The following is a 23,185-nucleotide window of genomic DNA, read 5'->3' on the forward strand; positions in this document are numbered from 1 at the left end:
GACAAGCAAGAAGGGGTCAGTTGGGGATCTGGTGGGCATCTCTTCCTCTGAGACTGACCTCCCAGGGTGAAATACAATGTGCCCCTCCTACCTTTGTCCGTCCTGGTTTCAACTGCTGAGCTGGTGCCTGCTTGACGTGTAGGGGGCTTGGTGCTGGGCGGTCTTGCTGCCAGCCCTGGACTGGTTTCCGGGCTTGGCCTGCGCAGCTGGGGGTGGCAGTGTGGCTGGGTCAGGGGGGCTCAGTGCTCTGTGTCTAGCTCCTTGCCTCTTTGGCAAGGGAGCTGCCGCTGCTATGTCTTGCTGGTGACCTACTTCCAGAGCTGGGTTTACCTGCCCTTAGCTGCTCTTGGGTGCTGTGGATTGCAGGCCTTCTACCATTCTCGTCATACTCACAAATGTACACTTTAAGGTGACAAACTAACACTCACATTCACCTTCTCAACACAATCACACTTTTTTCTACACATATGTTCACCCACCCACACACACACACACACACACACACACATACAAATCATACAAACACTAGTTACTACAACATCAATATGGATTGAATCAGGAATTAATAAAGTTAATCTTGCAGTTAGGAAGCTGTCTTGAGATATCTTTTTTGTAGAGAAAAACTGCCTTGGCACATGCACATGTAATCAGCCAACTGCTCTAAATGGTATGCATAAATGCTGTGACAGGACATGTTAAAAACATTAAATAAATAAACAAAGAAAATCTCAAACCTAATTGTTTTTCAGTGTTGCAAAATCAAGCCCATATTGTGACATATGTTTCATTGTTATAAGTTAGTTTTTATTGTCAGTGTTTTAGTTTCTCTGAACATAATAAAATTTTAAATTTTTTTTAGTGTTTCTTCATCTTTTGACAATTGTAGAAGACATTTTTGTTTTTCGATGATGGAAAGAGGATTCCTCCTTGCAGCTTTATCATGCAGCATTGTTGTATAGTGTTCTCTTGATATTGACTCACTGAAAATGGCCATCCTCTACGGTGACAAGGACACCTAGCTTGCTAGAAGTTACACATAGTGTCTTGCAAACTTATTCACACACCTTTTGAAGATCAGGCCCTATGTGTGTCAGAAAACAAACACTGTCCATCACCATGAACACATCGTCCCCACCATGAAATATAGTGATGGCAGCATCATGCTTCAAGGATTTTCCGGGTGTGGTGGCGTAGTGGTTAGAACAGGAGGTTTGTGTTCCAGAGGGGACACAAGGGGCCAGGTTTGTATCCCATAGATTACCACTTTGGGTCCCTGAGCAAGACCCTTAGCCCCAGAATTCTCCCCGGGCGCTGCACAATGGCAGCCCACTGCTCCCTGTAAGGGATGGGTTAAATGCAGAGGACAAATTTCGTTGTAATGTACATGTGCAATGACCAATAAAGATGATTATTATTCTTTTATTCTTAGAAGAAAAAAAATACACACATTTCTAAGCCTTTTTTACAAATCATAGACCATGAAAATGACAAGAGAATGGCTCAGCTGTGAGCCTAGCAAAATATGGCAATCTACTTAAACTAGCAGGCTGGGTGTGATGGCCACACCTGCAGCCACACAGTCGGTAACCCCACACACCAACACTTTTTAATTTTGAGTTTTCATATATACATTCACTGCAGCATAAATACATGGGCTTCTGTTTATATTTTCATTTGACAATACTGAAATACATTAGTTCTAATTGTAGTGCGCATATTTGGTTAACTTTTGTATATTTAATTTTGTCAAATATTTAACATTTTTTTGTGCCTTTTTTGCTGGTGCTGTGTGGGAGTACCTTGAACTGAAGCACTGGACTCTGGCTGGCACACTCCAATCCCAGATTGACCGATTGGGTGATACCATCTGGAGTTCCACCATAGGGGAAGACCATGGAGTCTTTATTCTAATGTTTGCATAAGTTCTTTTTGCTTTTGTGATTTGCTTATTTTGTTTAGTTATTAGTCATTCAAGTACATTTTTAAGCTAACTGTGTTTAGTTTTTTTTGTTAGTTAAATTTCTGTAGATGTTTTCCTTCCCTCTTCCTCAGTGTGTCAGTCTGGTCTGATCAGCCAGTATTCAAGTCCCTTTTGTCTGTGGTGTGAGAGGTCAGTTTATTTGTTTTGAGCAGTTAGTTTGAGGTTTTGTTATGTTAAACCCTGATTTTTTGTCTTGAGTTTAGCTTCTTCATTGGACCTCTTTTACGGTCTCTGTAACCGTTATTTGAATTTTGTTATTTTGGGGAAATAAAAACCATGTTCTTTGAAAATTATTACTGTGTCCTCATGCTTGACCGCCCCGGTCTCTCACACTGGGTAACAATAGGATCAATCAGAGAAGCAGCCAAAAAGCCCATGGTAACTCTGGAGAAGCTGCAGGGATTCACAGATAATGTGGAGGAATCTGTAAGCAGGATAATTATCAGTAGTGCACCCCACAAATCTGGCCTTTGTGTTAGAATAAGGCCGTTATAAGTCATGTTTACAGTTTGACAAGCCATGGGGTAGAAGGTGTTATGGTTGGATGAGAGTGAAATTATACGTTTTTACCTACATTTAAAAGGCTGTGTGTGGTGGAGAATCAATCATGGATATCACACTCAACACACAACCACCACCACCACCACTGTGAAACATGGTGGTGGCAGCATCATGCTGTGGGGATACTTTTCTTTAGCAGGGACAGGGAAGCTGGTCAGCATTGATGGAAAGATGGGGCTGCAACAGACTACAGAATACACAGATGCTCTCAGTCATATCTGACCCAACATAAGAGATTTTGCAAAGAAGAACAAACAAAGGTTTCAATTTCTAGGTGTGTAAAGCTGGTAGAAACATTTACAGCTGTAACTGCAACAGACGGTGGCTCGACTAAGTATTAAATCAGTGAGGCTTAATACAAATGCACACCACACTTTATTTGATTTTTATTTGTAAAGAAAATAAAAAAAATGTCTTTGTTCCTCTTTACATTTATGCATTCCTGTTTGTCACTCTATCACATAGATTCCAATAAAACCAATAGAAGCTTATTTGGTTGTAATGCGGCAAAATATGATAATGTTCAAGAAATATGAAAACTCTTGCAATGCCCTATATATGCAACAGTGTAATAGTCCTCTGTGTGAGAAACCGTTAATACTGAGCTGAGACGCCGTTAATCGGGTGTCTGTTGTTTGTTGAATCAAGACAAACGGCAACTGATTACACTGACGACAGTCTGCATTTCTCTAAAGGTTTTCCTCGTTTGTCTCTTGGAACGTTGCTGCATTTCAAACAGATGAATGAAGACACCCTGAAACAGTCATTCGAACCACATTGTCGTTTCAGAACTTCTGTGGGATAGGAGTACAGCTCTCGCTATTAGTCACAGCAGAGGAGAAAGTTGACAGCGCCTTAAAGATGCTGTCTTCAGACCGATGGAAGAATGAACTCCTCTTTATAGTGAACTAAACTGAGAGTAAAATGGATGCAAACATGAATAAAGAAGTCCCTTACTAGGGCATCACATAAAAACACAGGGCACAGAAAGAAAGGAAAGAACAACAGCAGACTTCCTCAGATCAAATCAATGTTAGTAGCTTAGTAAGGAGTGAAGCAGCAGCAGTACATGCAACCAGCAGCGTTTGTGTGTGTGTTGCAGCCGTATGTGCATATGCAGTGTGAGGAGAGCGCTGGGGGGAGACCACCTACACTCCCACCTGCTCTGCCTTTTTAGAGGGGCCTCTTCAATCACAAGGCCGGGGTCGTTATGGATGTGAGCCTCTTGCCGCCAGGCATTGTTCGGCTATTTCTGTCCTCTCGCTTTACAGTAAAACGCAGAGCAAAGCCCCATTAGGACCAGGACCTGTGCTTCAAAACACAACAAACATCAGACTCTTCCCTTCTTCTCTTGCGAAAAAAAACCCTGTGCTGTGAACACGGCTTCACTAACGAGTAAGTGCCTCTCGTTCGCAGCAACAGAAGATGACATGATTGTAAATCTGATAAAAAATCCCTATAACAAACTTTTCTTTGTTTTGGACATAGATGTGATAATAAATGACTCTGTTCTCAGGCTGACACTGTGATGAGGAATGACAAAGCAGTGAACTGTTTGACAGGCACTGTGAAGATGACTAAGTCCAGGCTTTCGGAGTCAGAAATGAAAGGAGGGAAGATGGAGCTTTTCTTGACATGAGGATAATCTATTGAAAACTTCAAATGCTGTAGATGTTTGGTTGTTGTTGTTGTTGTTGTTCATTCAAAGCGGTGGGTGTGTGCAGCCAGTTCTCTGGAGCTTTTAATGTCCCTTAGGTTTGTCTGTGTAGCAACCACTGAGCGGCAACCACAAAACATCTCATGTGGCATCTTCTTTCTTTAATCTGCAAAAACACAGGAGAAGATACATAGTTGAGCAAATACTTTTTGATATGTTAAAACCACGGAATGCAATGTATTTTACTGAGATTTTATGCGATAAAAAGCAGCAATTGTGAAGTAAAAAGAAAGTGATACATGGTTTTGATTGTGCACTCCAAAAATATGGCCTACATTGAAAAGTGGCAAAGGGAATTGTTGAAAGAAAGTCATAAGAAGTTCTGTTTGCAGTTTGGTTCAAGACATGTAGGGGGCATTAATATTGAGCAATTTTCGGCCTAATTGCGAAACACGATTTATGTCAGAAAACAATACAGCAAATCATTTTGAATACACCATCCCCATGAAGAAACATGGTGGTGGGAGCATGATGCTATGGGATTGCTTTTTTTCTGCAGTGACAGGGAAACTGTTTAGAGTTGGTGGGTAGATGGATGGAACTACTGTTAAGTCCACAATTATCCATACCCCTTGGCAGATTTAGGTTTAGAGTATTCTTCTAATTTTATCAACACAACTGGTGATAATATTAACATTTTGGAGAGGCTCAGCCATCGTACTAGTTTTAATCTGGAGGGACCTAAAGATTAGGGTGATGACAAGGCCTTCCAACCTCAAACACTTTGAGCTCATAAATAATCAAAATATGAGTAGAAACATGAAAAAAAGCTATATAACAACATGCTATGTTTTACTATAAGTAAAAACAGATGATTTATTTTATTTATACTCCTTTTACATTGTTTTACAAAGTTTTGAGAGATACCTTACTTATATCCTTTCAGAAAAAAACTTAAACTTGTAAGAAAATCTATAAGTACGAATAACTTTGGGCTTATCTGTAAATACAGGGCAATCCTGGAAGAAAATCTATTAGAAGCTACAAAAGACTTGAGACCAGATGAATAACGACCCTAGACATACAGACAGAGATACAATGGAATAGTTTGGATCAAAGCATATCATATATTAATATGGCCAAATCAAATTCTAGACCTAAATCCAATAGAGAATCTGTACTAAGACCTGTAAATTTGCTTTTCACAGACACTTTCCATCCAATGTGACATGATTGATTGATGTATCAAAGAAGAAGATATAAATGTGCAGAGCTGATACTCCCAAATCAATTGTAGTTGCTTATACATTGAAAGGTTGTTCTAAAGTAACCATCTATTTGATGTCAGTCTGCCATATAAAATCCCAACGAAGTACATTGAAATGTGTGGTTGTAAGGCAACAAATGGGAAGACAATTATTTATTTTTTTATTCAATAAAAAGCACTTTATTTTCAAAAGTTTAGACTTTCAGCTTCATGAAAATTATAATTTTTTATATACTTTTCTCCATCCCTGGAAAAGGATCACAGCTAATTCCAGAGTATCTGAGAAACTGTGTGTGATCCTTCATCCCTTCCTCCTCTCTACTGGTTTCCTCCGGCTGAAGCTGGACCAGATTGGTCCAGATCCACAGGCAACTCGTTTATGTTACTGTCAGGTGGAGGAGGTGAAAGACTTGGTGTTGGGTTTCTTGGTTTTTTCTGCCAAACCTCTCCATTGTTGTCCAGCGGTTGTCTCAGGCAGGCTGCCTCTGTGCTCGAGGCCATATTCTCTGCCAGCTGCATTTGCCAATGAGATTCTGCCTTCACCAGCTCCTGGGCCTTCTGGACCCATCCATTAATGTAGTGATGCTCCTCTTGCTCCTTTGGTTCCTCGTCATTATCCCAATCCCAAATATGTGCATAGCCTGTAGTTGAGCGATGTGCTCATCCAGAGTTGGATCGGTCCGTCTGTGTCTGGAGTACAGAGCCTGCAGCTGAAGCTGGGTGGTTGAAGACCTGGGGTCCTCCAGGGTAAAGGGTCCTTTCAGTTCCTCTCTGCTGAAGTACCTGAACGGGTCCTTTGTGTCTCCAGTGTTCTGACTGATCAAGGAGCCTTTGAAAACCTGCTGTCTGTAGACCTTGTCCTCCACCGTTCCACAGGTTATCAGCCTGTAGATCACTACATTTTCTTTCTGGCCAATGCGGTATGCTCTGTCAACAGCCTGAGCGTCTGAGGCTGAGTTTCAGCTTGGATCAAAGAGGACCACTCTATTGGCTGCTGTTAGGGCGATGCCCAATCCTCCAATCTAAGTGATGAAGAGTAAGATTGAGTAACATTTGTCAGTGTTAAAGATGGAGATAATTTTTTTGTGGTTTTGGGATTTGCTTGATCCTTCCATCCACTTTTAGGACTTTGAACCGTCTGTTACCAAGGATCCGTTTGAAGATGTCGAGGACCATCCTGTAGCAAGCAAAGACCAACATACGGTGGCCTTGCTCTCTGAGCCGCTCCAGAAGAGCCAACAGAAAGACGAGTTTTCCAGACTCAGATATTGAAGTTTCATCTGAATGGTTTGCAAACTTATGTGCATAAGCCTCACCATCTTCAATGTCAGGATTAGCAGAGAGTAGTCTTGGATGGACGCACAACTTCTTTAGGCTGTCTGATTCAGTAAAAGGTGATCTGGTGGCCATTAGCATCTCCCTGATGTGGTCCAAACTGAGGAACGTCCTGTAAAGGTCCTCCTGAACGGCACTCAGGTAAGTCCAGACAATCAGTTGATTCTTCCGTGTCAGACTGGGCATGACTGCCCAAGAGATTGGCTGATCTTGAGAGTCTTGATAGTCTTCATCTGCCCTTCTGTTTTTGTTCTACGGATGAAGTAGGGTTTGATTAGGGTCATGAGGTTCTCAGACATCTTGGAACCAAGAGCTTTTTCTCCAGGAGTAGCATCCTTCTCCCTGGCGAGGATAATGGGGTTCTCATACTCTGCTTTGAAAGTCTTGACTGTTCCCAGGAGATTTCCAATACAGGCAAAGTCAAAGAGTGTCCACATCTTCTTCCTGTAAGGAGAATCATTTTCTTGGAGGGAATGGTGTAGGCACTTTTGGCTGTTTTGGTGGAAGAGTTTTTAATCTTACGTGCTTCATCCAGGATCATGTAGTCCCAACAGAGCTCCTTTCCCCGATAAGAGGCCAGCTGCTGGAAGTTGCTTATCAGCATGTTGTAAGTGGTGATGATCACACCTCCTATGCTCTGAACCTTCTCCAAATTCCTGGTCCTCTGTGATTTACTGGCGCAATGAAACTCCTTCACCCTCATACCAGTCCATTTGCTGAACTCATTGATCCAGTTTGTGATGAGGGATGCTGGTATGACCAGCAGTGTGTGTCTAATGAGCTTGTTGTCATACATGCCAGAGAGGAAAGCTATAATCTAGATGGTCTTCTCAAGCCCCATGTCGTCAGCCAGAAGTCTTCCTTTTCGACCATCCCTGCAGAAGCCATACAGAAAGGAAACTCCATCTCTCTGATAGTCGTACAGCTTGTCATGCAGTTCTTTAAACTGCAGTAAGCCGCTGTTGTTCACATTGTACAGCTACTGATCATCTTCATCCTCCAAGTCATTGCCAGACATTACTTCTATTTTCTTGATCTTACACTGTAGTTCGGGAGTTTGGTGAATTGTACACCTGGTTCAAAGCTTGTTGAAAGTGTCCTTGTTTGGAAACAGCTTCACCTTCTGAAATCAACCTGCTGTACTCTTCCATGTTCTCTTGTGCATCCATGGACAGAGATTTTTCCAGCCTGTCGGAAACTTCCAACACATCCCTGTAATCTACCTGGGCCTCCATGTTGATGTTTTCAAATGGGAAGACATTTAAATGTTATGAAAGAATCTGCAAGGCACTGTAAATATCTCACTCTGCTTTTGCATGCTTTCCCTGGTCCTTGTATTTCTAGCCTATTGTGGCTTTTTAAATTCTGATAAAAGCACTTTCTCATTTAACTTCTAATTTTTCAAAAGTGCTTTCACCACAAGTTGCATATCACCATATTACAGGGACATCCTCAGTTCTTTGGAAAGCTGCTCAGATACCTTTGCTGTTTGGCAAATAAGTAAACAACTTAGCCAGGCAAATAATTACACCATAATTTCTGACCCTACAAGGCTCTTAATTTACCCCAGACAGAGTCTATTTTTGGTGCAAGGCTTCCTAAATGCAGCACTTAGTGTAAACTGCATTAAATGTGAGGTAATTAGAGTGCCAAGAGTAGACCACAAACTGCTAATTGTGTTGCCTGTGCTCGCCTCCACCTATCGCAACCTCCAGACTGCTCCTAATACCCACCTCCATACAGCATGGGGCATATGTCCGAGCACGGAGCTCAAAAACAGTAATTGTCAGTCAGGGATATACACAAAAACAAGTCTGATAGCAGTCCAACGGTTGGCGTGTGTGCTCGGTCCTGACAAGGCGGTGCACCTGCCGAACCACATTTACACACGTGAGTAAGAGTGCGACTGAGTGAGAGTGTGTAAGTGGGTGAAATATGTGGGTGTTTGTAGGGGTGTTGGTGAATTTTCTTTCTTTTTCTATTTATTTATTTTTGTACAGCTACTGATTCACTGCAGGGCATCCATGTCCAGGCTTGTTTAAGACGTCCCAGGTCCCGTGCGGAATGGAAGCTCAGTTACAGGATCACGCAAAGGCTCCCTGAGGCTTAACAAGGGTTGCCGACGCAGACAAACTCAGGCAATCTGCGCTCTCTGAGGTCGACAGTAAAAGCTGCATGTGAGTTTGCCCCCAGAAACTGCTGGTGCTGCAGCTTTTCTCTGAACCGTCCCCAACCTGTGATGAACTCAGTGAATTTTTATCTCTGTTGCATAGCATGGATTAGACAGAAACTAACAAATTAGACATGTTTTCTGATGGATTATTTTACTTTATGGGGTCTGAGGGTGTCTATGTGAGCTAATCTCCTTTTCATCAGACAGTGTCCAGCGTACCTAGATTTCATTGCCAAATAAGATGCCATTCCAGTCAATATTCACGTCTGACCTTTTCATCATTCACAACATAGACCACCCCCACCCCACCATACTCATTTTAGCTGCATAAATCTAATGTTAAGGTCACAGTTTTCAACTAAACGTTGACCATCAATTAACAAAGTGCAACTTTAAAAGATTACAACAGCTTTTACTGTTTCATAGTAGAAAAAATCAGTAGGGATGAGTCATAGGGTCAGAAAATCTTACGATATTTTGTGATATTTATTGCCATATGTAGTGCAATAACTATAAAAGCGATGATACGTATTTAAATGTTTGTTGCAGTATATTCACTGTATGTCACTGTAGAAGCACCAGAAACACAGATACTAAACATAACTAACATGCACTACAGAAAATGATGCAGTAATATCTTCTAACAACATTTTGTAACAAATTGACGTTTATTGATGCTCTTGTGGAACCAACAGTGGGAAACAATAGTAAAAGTAACAGTCCTAACCATATTGTTAGTGAATGGGGTTTGCAACCATCGACAGTTTTATTGTTCTCAAGATAAATCCCAATCCTTGACCATGACTAATACAAATTTACTATTATTATAAATGACCCAATAAATGCCCATCTCTTTCTATTAGTTCAGAACAATTAATGTCCCCATAATGCATGTCCAAACTTGGGAATCATTATTAGCCAAAAGGTGACCAAAGTGCATTACACCAAAATAAAACCAAAAAAAAAAAAGAAAAACTGTAAAAAGCAAAGTAAAAGTAGTAGAAGTATAAATATCTAAAATAAAAACATGGAAGGACATGAAAGAAATGTAACCAGCACATAGAAAGTGTGTACAACTGTCAGACCATCACAGTTCCAGTAAGTATTGAAAGCCAACTTGAATGAATAAGTTTTAAGTTCTGGCTTAAAAAGTATCGGATCTGCAAAGGTGCAGACGTTTGTTATTTCAGCTCATTCCACATCTTGGGAGCAGCATCTATAAAAAAAATGTGCAATCACCGCATTGTTTGTACCTTGACTTTCGTACTTCTAAGGTGTGTTGATCTGAAGAACCCACTCAGTGCCCTTGCACGTTCACAAAAAGTGAGAATTCTTGAGAAACAAAATGGGGCATTAAAAACAAACATTCAAATATTAAACTGAACTGTAAAATTAACTGGATGCCAATGAAAGATAAAATTGTCTGAATACATCGGTTAAAAAACACCTGCAGCATTTAGCTAAAAGACAGCAGGGGAGGTTCGGCACACACCGATTCAAAGTGCATTTTAAAATCAGATCTAGAATTGATGCACGAATAGCTCATCCCAGGTTACATTGACTAAGCAAACACTTTGGCCAAGAGAGGAAGCTGGAAACAGCTTGCCCTGATAGCAGAATCAATCTGTCAAATTTCAAGATCCTGTTAGAAGCTTAAAATGACTTAATAAATGTAGCGTCCTGTCATATATTCAGCCAAATATGACCCAAATGTGAAGGCCAGAGAAGAGATTGCAAGCATTGAAATTTTGCTGCTGTATTGTCACCAGGTTGTAAATAGAACTTCAAAATGCAAAACGAATAAACAAAATAGAAAAAACTAAGAAAATAAAGGAGGCAACTTTTTCAAAATGACATTCAAACAGGCCGTTCTTCACAAATAAATGGAAATTTCAGAGTCTGGACTTATTTATCTTGTGTTTGACTATGGCTCCTGCCCCCTGCCTAACCCCCCCAAAAAGGGAATCCCTGGTCTTACTTTAGCGCAGCTAGGACGACTCAGTGTCTGGATCTAAAACATTTCCTCTGTTTTTATTTGGTTTCAGACAAGGAGGGACACCAGGAAGCCGAGCAGACACAAAGGATGAGACTCAACATAGACTAGAAACAAACGCTGACAGGCAAATGTGGGAAGCTGAGTTTTTCAGAGCAAACATGGTTATTCCCACACAGACATTTATGATAAAATGAGCGCAGCTGTTTTCCAGTATGCTGGTATTTAAAAAAACAAAACAAAGCAATAAAAGATGTTGCCTGCTTGGGTTGATGATTTATATAAAACAAAATCAAAACAGATTATGAGCTCCTCACAGACAGCAGTGGCTGTACTCTAGAGACATTTTTTGTTTTGTGAAAAGCCAAAGCCAAAATGTTTGGACCATGTGGCAGATGAAGGAGCAAAAGCAAACACACACTTCTGAGCGGGGCGGCTGCGGCTGTCTGACTGAGCCAAACCATAGCTGAGGAGACCCACTCAAAGAAAGATCTGGTGCAGTTTGGCATACACCGAGCACGGAGAGTTCAAATGTACCGAAGACTTTGTTGGATAAGAGGAATCCGAGCAGTATTTCTCGTGCGCCACTTCAAGACACTGAAGATAAAATGTCAGCAGTCCTAAGGTTCTGGCTTCCTCCCAAGAGACCCTCAGATGCACCCAATCTGGGGCCAGCTGTTCCCTCACTCCCGTTTTCTCTTAAAGTAAATGTCTTGTTGCGCTACAGGCTCTCTGACTTTTAACTTCATTAAGATCTCATTCTGCATTCATTACCACGGTTGTACATTTCTGCTATAAACAGAAGAAGTAAGAAGGGGGCAGGACAGTGCAACATTATCACAAATTGTGTTGACCTCAGGCTCTAAAATTGATGAACCCCATTTTTTACTGGCTGAAAGCCGATGACCACTGGAAGAGAACCTGACTGAAAACATGAATAAGGTCAAATGCTTTAAAAAGAAGAAAAGACACAAAGTCACTGACATCTATCGAACTGGATAGGGTAGCAAAGACATTTCTTTGGGACTCCAACAAACAAATATCACTCCAAGAACACAAAAGCCCGTCTCATATTTATCATAAATACATGGACATATGGACTGTCAAATAGAGTGGCGGTAGAGTGCTGTCTGGGGCTGCTTTTCTGTTTCTGGACTTTACTGACCTTGACAATACTATGATGTTTTTGGACCATGCAGTAATACTATGATTTAAAGCACACCAGTAAGCTCACAGCTGAAAGGCTAAAAAACGCTTTGGAGTGGCCTAGTCAAATCTGCACTTGCTGTGACATGACTGGTCATACTGGAAAACCTTTCAATGTGCCTTAATTAAAACAGTTTTACAAGGAGGAATGAGCCAAAATTTCTTCTCCTTGAGACAACAAGGGACAGTGAAGCAGGAAGAGTTGAGGAGGATGTATGGAGCTAAATACATGACGGGCTATAATACAAATGTATGCCACAGTGTAAAACTACTGAAAGCTATGTATATTTTGTTGTACTTTACCATTATGGAGTGTTTTCTTTGTCACTATTTAATAAAATCCCAATAAAATACATTAAGGTTTGTGGCTGTAACATGACAACATATCAAGAGAGACCAGGGCTAAGAACACAGAAAGGCACTTTAACACTAGACAGACAAAATACACTCTTCCTGCTCATATCTTCTATCTATTACTGGAAAACGTGACTATGATATTTGTGCTGGGGCCAATCAAACTATCAAGTTGCATCAGTACAAGAAAGGAGACCAGAACAAAATGATGTAAGAGGTTTAAGAAGGCTGGTTACTCGGTCACGGCACGTGGCATAGTGGTAGAGCTTTTGACCCGTATACAGAGGCTTCAGTACTGGATGCAGCTGTCCTGGGTTCGAGTCCTGACCCCAGAGACCTGTGCTGCATGTCTTCTCCCTTTCTCTACCCTACCTTCACAAAATAACAGGCCACTAGTGCTGCAAAAAAAGAAGGCTGGTTACTTACTTTTTTACCAATTAAAAAAATAAAAAAGCCCCGTGCAAAAGTTGGGCACGCCAAAATACGATGTACATAGATCTCAATATGTGTGTTATGACACTGGGCTGTTCACAGTGATTTTTAGAAAAGCAGTAAAGACTATGGTGATTATTTCTCCTTCTCTTATGCCCTAACAGTCAGCAGCTACCATGTCCTTTAAGCGGCTACATCATACTCCAAAAATGAATTGACGCAACAGCGAAAGAGAAGGGTGTACGAAGATAGCATTTCCTGGTAGGTGCTTACTCATTTAGCAATGTGACTACGAAATGACATCTAAGAGGAAAATAACAGGAGTGGAAGGCTGCATAATGTAGCAGAGGGCAGCAGTTTTGCCTTGCAGCAAGAATATCCTCTTTCTGCATGGATGCATACCAGGGTTCTCTCCAGGTACTCCGGCTTCCTCCTACATGCCAAAAACATGACTGTTAGGTTGATTGGTTACTCTAAATTGTCCTTAGTTATGAGTGTGCACCTGCATGGTTGTGTGTCTCTGTGATTGACTGGTGACCTGTCCAGGGTGTACCCCGCCTCTTGCCCAATGACTACTAAAGCACCAGCCCCCCTGCAACCCAGCAAGGACAAGCAAGTACAGAGAAAGGATGGACGATGGGTGGATAACAGGATTGGAGAAATGTTAAAAAGTTAAGATCTCTTCTGAGTGCATAGTTTTTACAAGAAGAATGGCTCTTCACCTGTTGGACATGATGACCATATGTTTAGGTCCATGTTTTCTGACAACTGCGTGAAAAATCTCTGTTGTCAGATGAAAGCATAGGATCAGTTAAATACCTGCATGTCACCATTTGTAAAAATGGAAACCACAAAAGGCCTGCTGAAGCTTTTTGTCTTGGCCCTGTATTCTCTGACTGAATGACAATCAAACATTTGTAGGTAGACATCAAACTAGCAGTGATACTACATACTAAAAATATTAAATATTTCAGATATATTGCTCAGCCACTTTACCATAAATTCCAAATTTGTGCTGTACACGGCTAATATTTGTCCTATCAACAGATCCTCCCATCAGAGCTGCAGCTCCACCGGAGCTACCGTGGACCACTTGGCTGCTTCTTTAGTTAATCCTCTACCTGCTCGGCCTGTCAGTTTAGGTGGATGGCCATTTCTTGCTTGGTTTGTGGTTGTGCCAAACTCTTATTTATTGCTTGCTGGAATGTGAGCACTTTTCCAGGACACTGAGTCCTATTAAAGGGCCTTAAATGAGTTTCACATAATGGCTGAGTGAGAAACTGAAATGTAGATTAACACCGGCCATATGGGATCTACATTGTGGAGAGCAGGATCAAATCAACATGCCATCATGTGACAAGGGACATGATGATTTCACTATGATGGATCTCTCTATTAATAGACCTTGCAATGAAGTGACCACAGTCACAAAGGCGAACAGCAACGCCACAGATGAGAGGCCCCATTATGTCCAAACGAAGGAGTCAGCCATTTCGTCAAGACGGCACATCGCAAACAAACCTCATCTGACCAAGCTAGCCTGTGTCTCTCCGCTTGCCCACCCTCTCCCGCTGTGCTAACCCCTGACCCGTTTCTGCTGAGTGGGCGTAAGCAGGAGTTGTGAAGGTCAGGGGAAAGACTCTGAAGCTTCAGGCTTTGACCTCTGCTTGTCTACACCCCTACACACACATGCACATGCACACTCACATACACACTACAATGCCCAAGCTCCTCTGAGTCACACAGATGGAGCAGTCGCAGGAAGCAGAAAGGGCACTGCGCTGTGGAGAAGCAGACGACAAGTAGGCTGCAGCCCTCTGCTCTGACAAAAAGAGAGCTGTGCAGAGGTGGTGAGGAACAATGGGATGGTTTCATACGAGGAGGTGAGGAGAGCACAATCCTCAGCATAAGCACCTTATTGTAAAAACCTCTTTGTTGAAACAAAGGATGCAGAGTGAGAAAATTAAGGGGATTTCACCATGAGGGAAAACAAGGTCTTTTTTCTGTGTTTGTGTACACTGGTGTTTTAAAAATAAGACCTATGAATATTATTTCAGTTCATTACTTTTTCACAGACTTCAATACATTTTATCTGGAATAATATGTGATTGACCAACACAAAGTAGAGCGGTAATAAAATGATACATGGTTTTTAAACCATTTTTACTGATCATCTGAAAAGTATGGGGTACATTTGTTTTCAGCCCGTGTGTCATTATTTTGATTAGAAATACAATTATTTTCCTATTCTTTTAAACAAAATAGCTTAGTTAGATTGAATGGAAGGCATCTGTCAAACAGCAGTATGCAGCTCTGGTGACAGATTCTCTATAGTAGGTCTGTCTGTATGTTTTCTTTTCCTTTTTTTTGGTGGGAATATCTCAAAATCATTAGGTCTTCAATTCTCCCATGCAGATAAACACCCATTTGAAACAACCCAAACATCCTGGAAAATAAAAGACCTCTTAAGTTTTCAACATGAAACGGTAAATATATTAGAGGACATATCTAATGGTTTAATAGGTTTAATACTCTTTGTTGTTTTTGATGCTATATGCACAAACTTTTTGATCTGGGTGTGCTGGCCTTCTAACGTTCTTGCCACACTAAAAATATACATTTTCAGGTGACAAACCTGCACTCACAAACACCCATTCATCACAAACACACTTAATTTGATACATATACTCACCCACCCACACAGACATACACACAGATAACCAAGACACAATTACTCTGAATGGCTGAAGGTCATACAAACACAGGTTACTATGACATCAATGTGGTCTGGCTACTTTGATGCTGGTCTGAATCTGGAATTAATAAAGTTAATCATGCAATTAGGAAACTGTCTTGAGATATCCTTTTTGTAGAGCAAAACCGCCTTGGCACATGTAGGCAACCATCTGCTCTATATGGTAAGCCTAAAATGCTGTGACAGGTAATGCTACAAAAAAAAACAACACATATGGCATTATGTTTAACTGCATGCTGCTGCGTTGTTGCTGGACAACATTAAAATAATACAGTCTCAACTCTTTCTTTTCTTGCTATCAACTTTGCAACTTTACCCCAATGGGATCATGGAGAGGAGATGAAGTGTTCATGGTTAGTTTTTCACCACACAGCATTTTGCAACTTCTTCCATATGTTTGCCCAATTGACTTGTGGCAAACTGCAAATGGTACTTCTCATGACTTTCTTTCAACTATGGTTTTCTTCTTGCCATTCCTCCATAGATGCCAGGTTTAGCTGTTGTGTCAACAGAATCCTCCATCTCAGCTAAGGATCTCTGCAGCTCCTCCAGAGCTACCATTTCTGCTTTATTTAGGGGAATCAGGGTAAAAAGGAGTGAATGCATTTTCACATTATCATTTGCAAAACCTTTTGAAATACATATATATCTTTTTTTTGTTTGTTCCACTTCACAATTATGTGACTGCTTTGTTTTGGTCAATCCCCTAAAATTCCAATAAAATACACCCATGTCTGAATCTGTGAAAATAACAAAAGGTAAAAAGGTTCAAGGAGCAAGAGCACTTGTGCACGGCACATTAAATGTATTCCATTCCTTTTAGTTAAAAAAGATGTGTAGGAGACTATTGATAAAGTTTTCCACAGAGAATGTGTTTATCTTTCTTATCTAACAGACCGACAGCAGCAGGTGAGACTGGGGAGCATCTTCTCCCGATCCAGATCAATAAGTACTGGTGCCCCCCAGGGGTGTGTTCTATCCCCACTCCTCTTCTCTCTGTACACAAATGACTGCACCTCATCGGACTTGTCCGTGAAACTCCTTAAGTTTGCAGACGACCCCATTGTCATTGGACTGATCCAGGATGGTGATGAGTCTGCATACAGACAGGAGGTGGATCGGCTGGTCCACTGGTGCGGTCAGAACTACCTTGAACTGAACCCACTCAAGACTGTGGAAATGGTGGTGGACTTTCGGAGAACACCACCCCCATAAACCCCCCTCACCTTCCTCAACAACACTGTATCGGCCGTGGACCACTTCAGGTTCTTAGGAACCACCATCTCTGAGGACCTGAGATGGTCTTTGCACATAGACACTGTTCAAAAGAAGGCCCAGCAGAGACTGTACTTCCTGAGGTAACTCAAGAAGTTCAACCTTCCACAGGAGCTGCTGGTCATCTTCTACACTGCCATCATTCAGTCTGTCCTGTCTTCATCCATCTCAGTGTGGTTTGGCTCATCCACAAAACAGAACAGGTCCAGACTGCAACGAATAATCATGAATGCAGAGAGAATAATCAGAGCTGACCTTCCCTCCATCCAGGACTTATACAGATCTAGGGTCAAGAAAAGAGCTGCTAAAATCTCTGCAGACCCCACACACTCTGCACATAAACTGTTTAGAGTTTTACCTTCAGGCCGCCGCTACAGAGCACTGTTCACTAAAACCAGCCGCCACAGAGACAGTTTCTTCCCACAGGCTGTTTCTCTGATGAACATTCAATAGAGTACAAAACAACAGCATACAGATGTTGCAAATGCCCCTTTTTTATTAGATATGTGTAAATTGTACATTGTAAATTTGTATATTCTGTAATGCAGAATATTGCATTGTACATTGTATATTGTACATTGTAAATTGTAAATTGTAAATTTGTATATCCTGTAATGCAAAAACAGAACAAAAGAGCAAAGTGTACCGGAGGCAAATTCCTTGTTTGTATGTACGAACTTGGCAATAAAGCTGATTCTGATTCTGATTCTGATTCTCATTCTGATCTCTTCCCTTCATGCAGATGTTGACTCTGATGTAAAAAGAAAAATCCATGGTCATACTTCAGCCTTGGTGATATATGTGGTTGTTCTCACACACTCACACATACACACATAGACATTTCCTAATCTTATGGTAAAAAGCTTCCTTCCACCCTCAGGCATTGCCTTTCCCAGTCTCACCCAGGGAACCAAAACAGGTAACACTCTGCTGGGTTTTGGCACTCATCCATGTGATCCTGACTGTTAAAACTCTGTTATGCCAAGCAGCTCCTCCTACCCTGAAACTCTCGAAAGATTACCCAAAAAATACATTTCAAAGCCAGCTCTATATCCCACAGCAGGTTTTATACCTTCTATATGAAAAAGCAGAAGTCAGATAAAGGAATTTTTGAGCCAGAGAGCAGAGAACAACTCTAAACCTAAACAGACTAAACAGAAACGTGACTAATCAAGATGTGACTAAGACGGCGGACAGTTTTAAATGCTTCTATGCAAATGCTGTAACCAGATAACTTAGGTGTTGAACTGTCCACTACCTCACTGTTCTGAGCTAAATCTGCCCATAATGCACTGTGTTATTGTTAATATTTATAGGGCTGATTAATAGAGACAGTTCCAGGCGAAAACACAATACCACATAGTAATCAAGGTGTGCATCTGTCCAACCCCCCACTCCCACTCCCACCCCACACGCACACACACACACACACACTCTGTTTTTCACCACAATTTGGCTGGGGTGGGCACAGTACCACCTCACGAGTGTTCCCGTAAACACTGGCCACCCGGGACTCTGTGCCAAAATGTAACTGGAACTGTGGTGAACCTCGAACCGCAGCTCAGCGCAAACCCCAAACTGGAGCCGAGCCGAGCTTTAGAGATAGGCAGCTGCATACAGAATAGAATTTATAGAGGAGGTGGCAAAGTGGATGCTCAACACTGCCAGGAACTGTTGTTTTTCTCTGTTTATGTGCACTCCCATGGATACTGACAAAAAGACATGTAATCTGGATGGAAATAGTCAGCCTGAATAGCAGAGAATTCCCTGAGATAAGGGAATTAGGATCAGGCATGAGACCGTCGAAGTTTTCAGCAAGAGAATAACAAACAGTCACTGTCTCAAGGTCTTCATTTACAAATCCCCCCCTCAGAACACATAAGGAAAAAGCATTGTGGTGTAATAATTTCTTCTGAAAGTCAATCATTGATATCTGCTCACTATCTTACCTCAATTCAAACAGCAATTATTAAGTTTTTCCAGTCGCTCAAATGGATTAACCTGTGGACTTTGACTGGGCTATTATAACGCATGAATATGCTTTTAACTAAAACATTCAATAGTCATTCTGGCTGTATGATTAGGGTTAAATATGTCCCCACACTATGATTTTACTATTGCAATGCTTCATTTTGGGATGATATGTTCAAGGTGATGTAAAGTTATCAAAGTTTTACTGATGTCAGCAGAAAAGTTCACTTTATGTCTCATTTGACCAGAGCACCTTCTTCCACATGTTTGCTGTGTCCCCTACATGACTGAACTATGTACACCTGCACTCTATATAATTCTGAAAGAAATTGGTTGCACTTGGTTTTTATCAAGAGGTATCAGAGTAAAGGGAACTGAATACAAATGCAAGCTACACTTTGGAAATCCTAAATCCTTTTCCTGCCAAGAAAAAAGCCCCCCACAGCATGATGCCGCCACCACCATGTTTCACCGGTATGGTGTATTCTAAAGTGATGTGGAGTGCTTATTTCATGTCAAACATATGTTATGTTTTTAGGCCATAAAGTTACATCTCTTTTACCAGCGGACCTGCAAACAGGATTTCTTCAGAATTTCCTTCAATATTGGCTTCCTATTTGCCACTTTACAATAAAGGTCAAATTTGTAAATGCATCAATAATTATTGTCCTGTCAGCACATGCCTCTACTTGAGCAGTGGGTTTGTCCAGCTCCTTTAGAACCTAACCTGCTTTAAACCTCTACACAACTTTATTCCTGTGTTCACTACTATGCTGTTTGTTATGTAATGCTCTCTAACTGTGACTTTAGGAAATTCATCACACACGATTTCATTTTGGATAATCAGACTAAAACGGGGCTGAATGCACCTGTATGCCACTCTTTTTTATTTGTAAAAAACTGTGTCATTTCCTTTTCCTTTTCACTTACGATTATGCACTACTTTATGTTGGTCTGTCTCAGGTGGACTCCGGGAAGCTTCCTACCTGACCCGTTCTGGCTATGGACGCATACGGGATAATGCGGTGAAGGCACCTGAGTGTGCTTGTGTGGGCGTTGGAAACAGTACAAACAGAAGACAAAGGTGCTCTTCTTAAAAAAAAAAAAAAAAAAACCAGACAGGTGCACAAGTAAAGAATCGTGTTTCCTTTTTCTCTGCTCCTACGAGTTCTCTACCTTTAGCACTAGTGAACAAGAGGTCTTTGTTGGGAAACTGGCTTTAAGGATCAAAGGGGAAATAAGATTAACATGAATCTTTGGTTTAAGATAACTGAGAGTGTTTGTCTTGAATCAGATGAAATTTCCTGTCTTTCCTGTCCCTGATCAAAGTGGTATACCGAGCAGGCAGCATGCCCAACGTTGGCGGTACCTCATAAACCTGTCAGGATGCAAGCGGGAGGTGTTTGTTCTGTAACTGATCACATATAGCTTCTGTTGGCTATTAGACCTCGAATAGAACTTCAGAACCCATCTGTTTTATTTGTTTAAACCAAAGTTTTCAAATGTATTATCTACCTAAATAACTTATTTCAAGACAGCTGACCCCTGGATCTACTGATTTTAAGCTAATTTGCCTTCCATTCTGGGGCAGAAAGTCCCCAGCTTCCCACCGCATGGATTGAGTTTACACAGAAGAAGGAATGCTGCTGGAGGGAGGCCTGAAAGGGCGTGGCTTTCTCGTTGTCCTTCTGGAGGAACACACGTCATCATGCCCATATAAGGGTCACCAACTTCCTTTACTGTATGGCTCGCAATAAACAGCAAAACGTCTCAATATTTACTACATATGTCATGTAAAACAGATAAATTAGCAACCTGAGAGGTGCAATTTTTTAAAACCCCGATCAGATAAAAGGAAAACCGGTGATTTCCCCTGTAGTCTGACAATCAACGAATGATGAGTGAATGTGCAAGTGATTGAGATAAAAAAAACGACAATTTGATTTAACAGTACTTTCACAACCTTGTTTATCTACGAAAGCATTTCTTCAGATTGTATGGGCACAGCATACAGTGCGTGGATGGATGCGTTGGTTTATTTCTTTTTGTCACACTCCGTCGCCATTCCTCCTCGGTGCGCTCTCTTGCCTACAAGCTTGTTTACAGGCGCCTCTTCCCGGCATTGGCGTCACTCAACAACGCAGTGACGTTGCGCGGAGAGGGAGTTGCCTGGCCAATCGGAGCACACCCTGAAACATGTGTCTGTGTGTAGGTATAAATAACTGCTGCAACTGGCCGAGGCAACACACCTCTGCGATCAACAGGAGCAGGCTAGAGAGGAAAACTTGACAGCCCAGTGTAAACAGCAGCCAGATCTTGAGGAGAAAAGCACGTTTACGTGCTGACATTGAAGACCGATTTGTTGGACATTCTACTTTTTTTTATTCCGTTTTCATTTTGGGACACTGTTGACAGATACGTCCGAGCGGCTGAATTGATGCATGCTCTGTGCTGACACTGAATATTGTTTGTTATCAAAAGACTCTTTTTCTTGAAGCAGCCGGTAAGCTTCCACCTTTTTTTCTCCCTACGACTTTATGTCCACAAAGATGGAACAGCCTTTTTATCATGACGACTCTTTTTTGCCGGCTTACGGCCACTCTGATGCAGCCATGCACGACTACAAGGTTCTAAAGCACAATATGAATTTGAACTTGACAGAGCCCTATCGCAACCTGAAATCCCAGCTGAGGGCTGAGGTGGACCCATACCAAGGGGGGCAGCCGGACGTCGGGTCACTGAAGCTCGCCTCCCCGGAGCTGGAGAGGCTCATCATCCAGAACAGTAGTGGGGTGATCACCAGTCCCACGCCGGGACAGTACTTCTACAACCGGGGCATCACCGATGAGCAGGAGGGGTTCGCAGAGGGCTTCGTAAAGGCGCTGGACGAGCTCCACAAGATGAACCAGATGCCCCCTCCTAACGTGTCCATCGGAGCCGGCGGGGTTGCGACGTGTTCTGCGGCGGCCTCTAGCATCTTCGGCTCCGCGCTGCAGCCCGAGGCTCCCATCTACACAACGTTGAACGCCTACTGCCCGAACACAAACCTCTCTTCCGCGTCCAGCTTCCCCACCGCCACCATCAGCTACCTGCCGCCTCACCAGCAGAGCCTCACGCAGACATCCGCGCCCGGCGCACACCACTTTCAGCACACGCTCCCGGGCTCCGGAATGCACCCGCAGCGGCTGGTCGCCCTGAAAGAGGAGCCCCAGACCGTCCCGGACCTGCTCAGCAGCGACGGCTCGCCTCCGATGTCTCCTATTGACCTGGAGACCCAGGAACGCATTAAAGCAGAGCGCAAGCGGCTGCGGAACCGACTCGCCGCCACCAAATGCAGGCGGCGCAAGCTGGAGCGCATCGCCCGGCTGGAAGATAAAGTGAAGGTTCTGAAGAGCGACAACGCAGGGCTCTCCAACACAGCGTCGGTGCTGCGGGATCAGGTGGCCCAGCTCAAACAGAAGGTCCTAACGCATGTTAGCAGCGGCTGTCAGCTGATGCTCACCAGCAAACTTGAGGCGTTTTAGGGACACACAGACTTCTAAATGACTGAAAAGTAATAACACTGGAAACATGTTCTGCACGCACAACACTGGATGTGCGGCCAGCTTCACAGAACCGAGTGTAGACAGCTTTGATTAGGGATGAAAAAGACTGATTGAAATGGTACTTCCGGATGCTGGTCACCGCTCAAAGGACCATTCAACCTTTCAGCATCCAGCCTGAGCAAACACTGAGCAACACAGCGGTCTCTCCCCACAAGTCGGGTTTACTAATGGTAGAAAATGGGAATGACTATTGTACTACTTTGTACTTTTTGCAACTGATAATGTCATGCAATTGTGCATTTATTCTTTGTGTAAATTATTTTATTTGCCTGGTTGATCCAGACAGACTTTTGTCCAATGTTTACGTTGTCTTTTTTTTATTTGTGACTTGTATTTAAGTAAATTGTCTTTTAAAATGAAAGAAAAAATGACTTGAGTGATCTCTTTTTTGAGTCAACCATTTTAAAACAAACCATGAACCCAATAGGAAAAGTACAGAGAACAAATGAGCTATTTTTTCCTGTAATACTACATCCATAACAGTTATTTGCCTATACCTCCCAGTAAGCACTTGCACAAGCAGAGTTCTGGCCTCCGTGTTTTTTTTTTTTTTCTTCTTTTTTTTTACGCAAAGCACGTAGCCTACGTATTTGACTTTCCTAATTACGCACGGGCATGCC

The 23,185-nt window shown here is 42.1% G+C and overlaps 1 protein-coding gene, 1 long non-coding RNA gene and 1 pseudogene across 2 annotated transcripts; 2 read left to right on the forward strand and 1 right to left on the reverse strand.

Annotated features, from left to right (window-relative positions):
• Window positions 1-5,784: 5,784 nt before the first annotated feature.
• Window positions 5,785-8,051, reverse strand: LOC124863053 (annotated as a pseudogene).
• Window positions 8,052-8,604: 553 nt separating this feature from the next.
• LOC124863534 lies at window positions 8,605-12,424 on the forward strand. Its single transcript, XR_007037149.1, has 3 exons — window positions 8,605-8,691; window positions 8,802-8,978; window positions 11,020-12,424. It is a non-coding gene; the product is annotated as an uncharacterized LOC124863534 (long non-coding RNA).
• Window positions 12,425-21,200: 8,776 nt separating this feature from the next.
• On the forward strand, window positions 21,201-22,936 carry LOC124862190 (transcription factor JunB-like). The gene has a single exon (XM_047356008.1). It carries the CDS (start codon window positions 21,498-21,500, stop codon window positions 22,482-22,484), a length of 987 nt encoding a protein of 328 aa, XP_047211964.1. The 5' UTR covers window positions 21,201-21,497; the 3' UTR covers window positions 22,485-22,936.
• The last annotated feature ends 249 nt before the right edge of the window (window positions 22,937-23,185 follow it).

Source organism: Girardinichthys multiradiatus, chromosome X (assembly GCF_021462225.1).
Source record: "Girardinichthys multiradiatus isolate DD_20200921_A chromosome X, DD_fGirMul_XY1, whole genome shotgun sequence".
NCBI lineage: Eukaryota > Metazoa > Chordata > Actinopteri > Cyprinodontiformes > Goodeidae > Girardinichthys > Girardinichthys multiradiatus.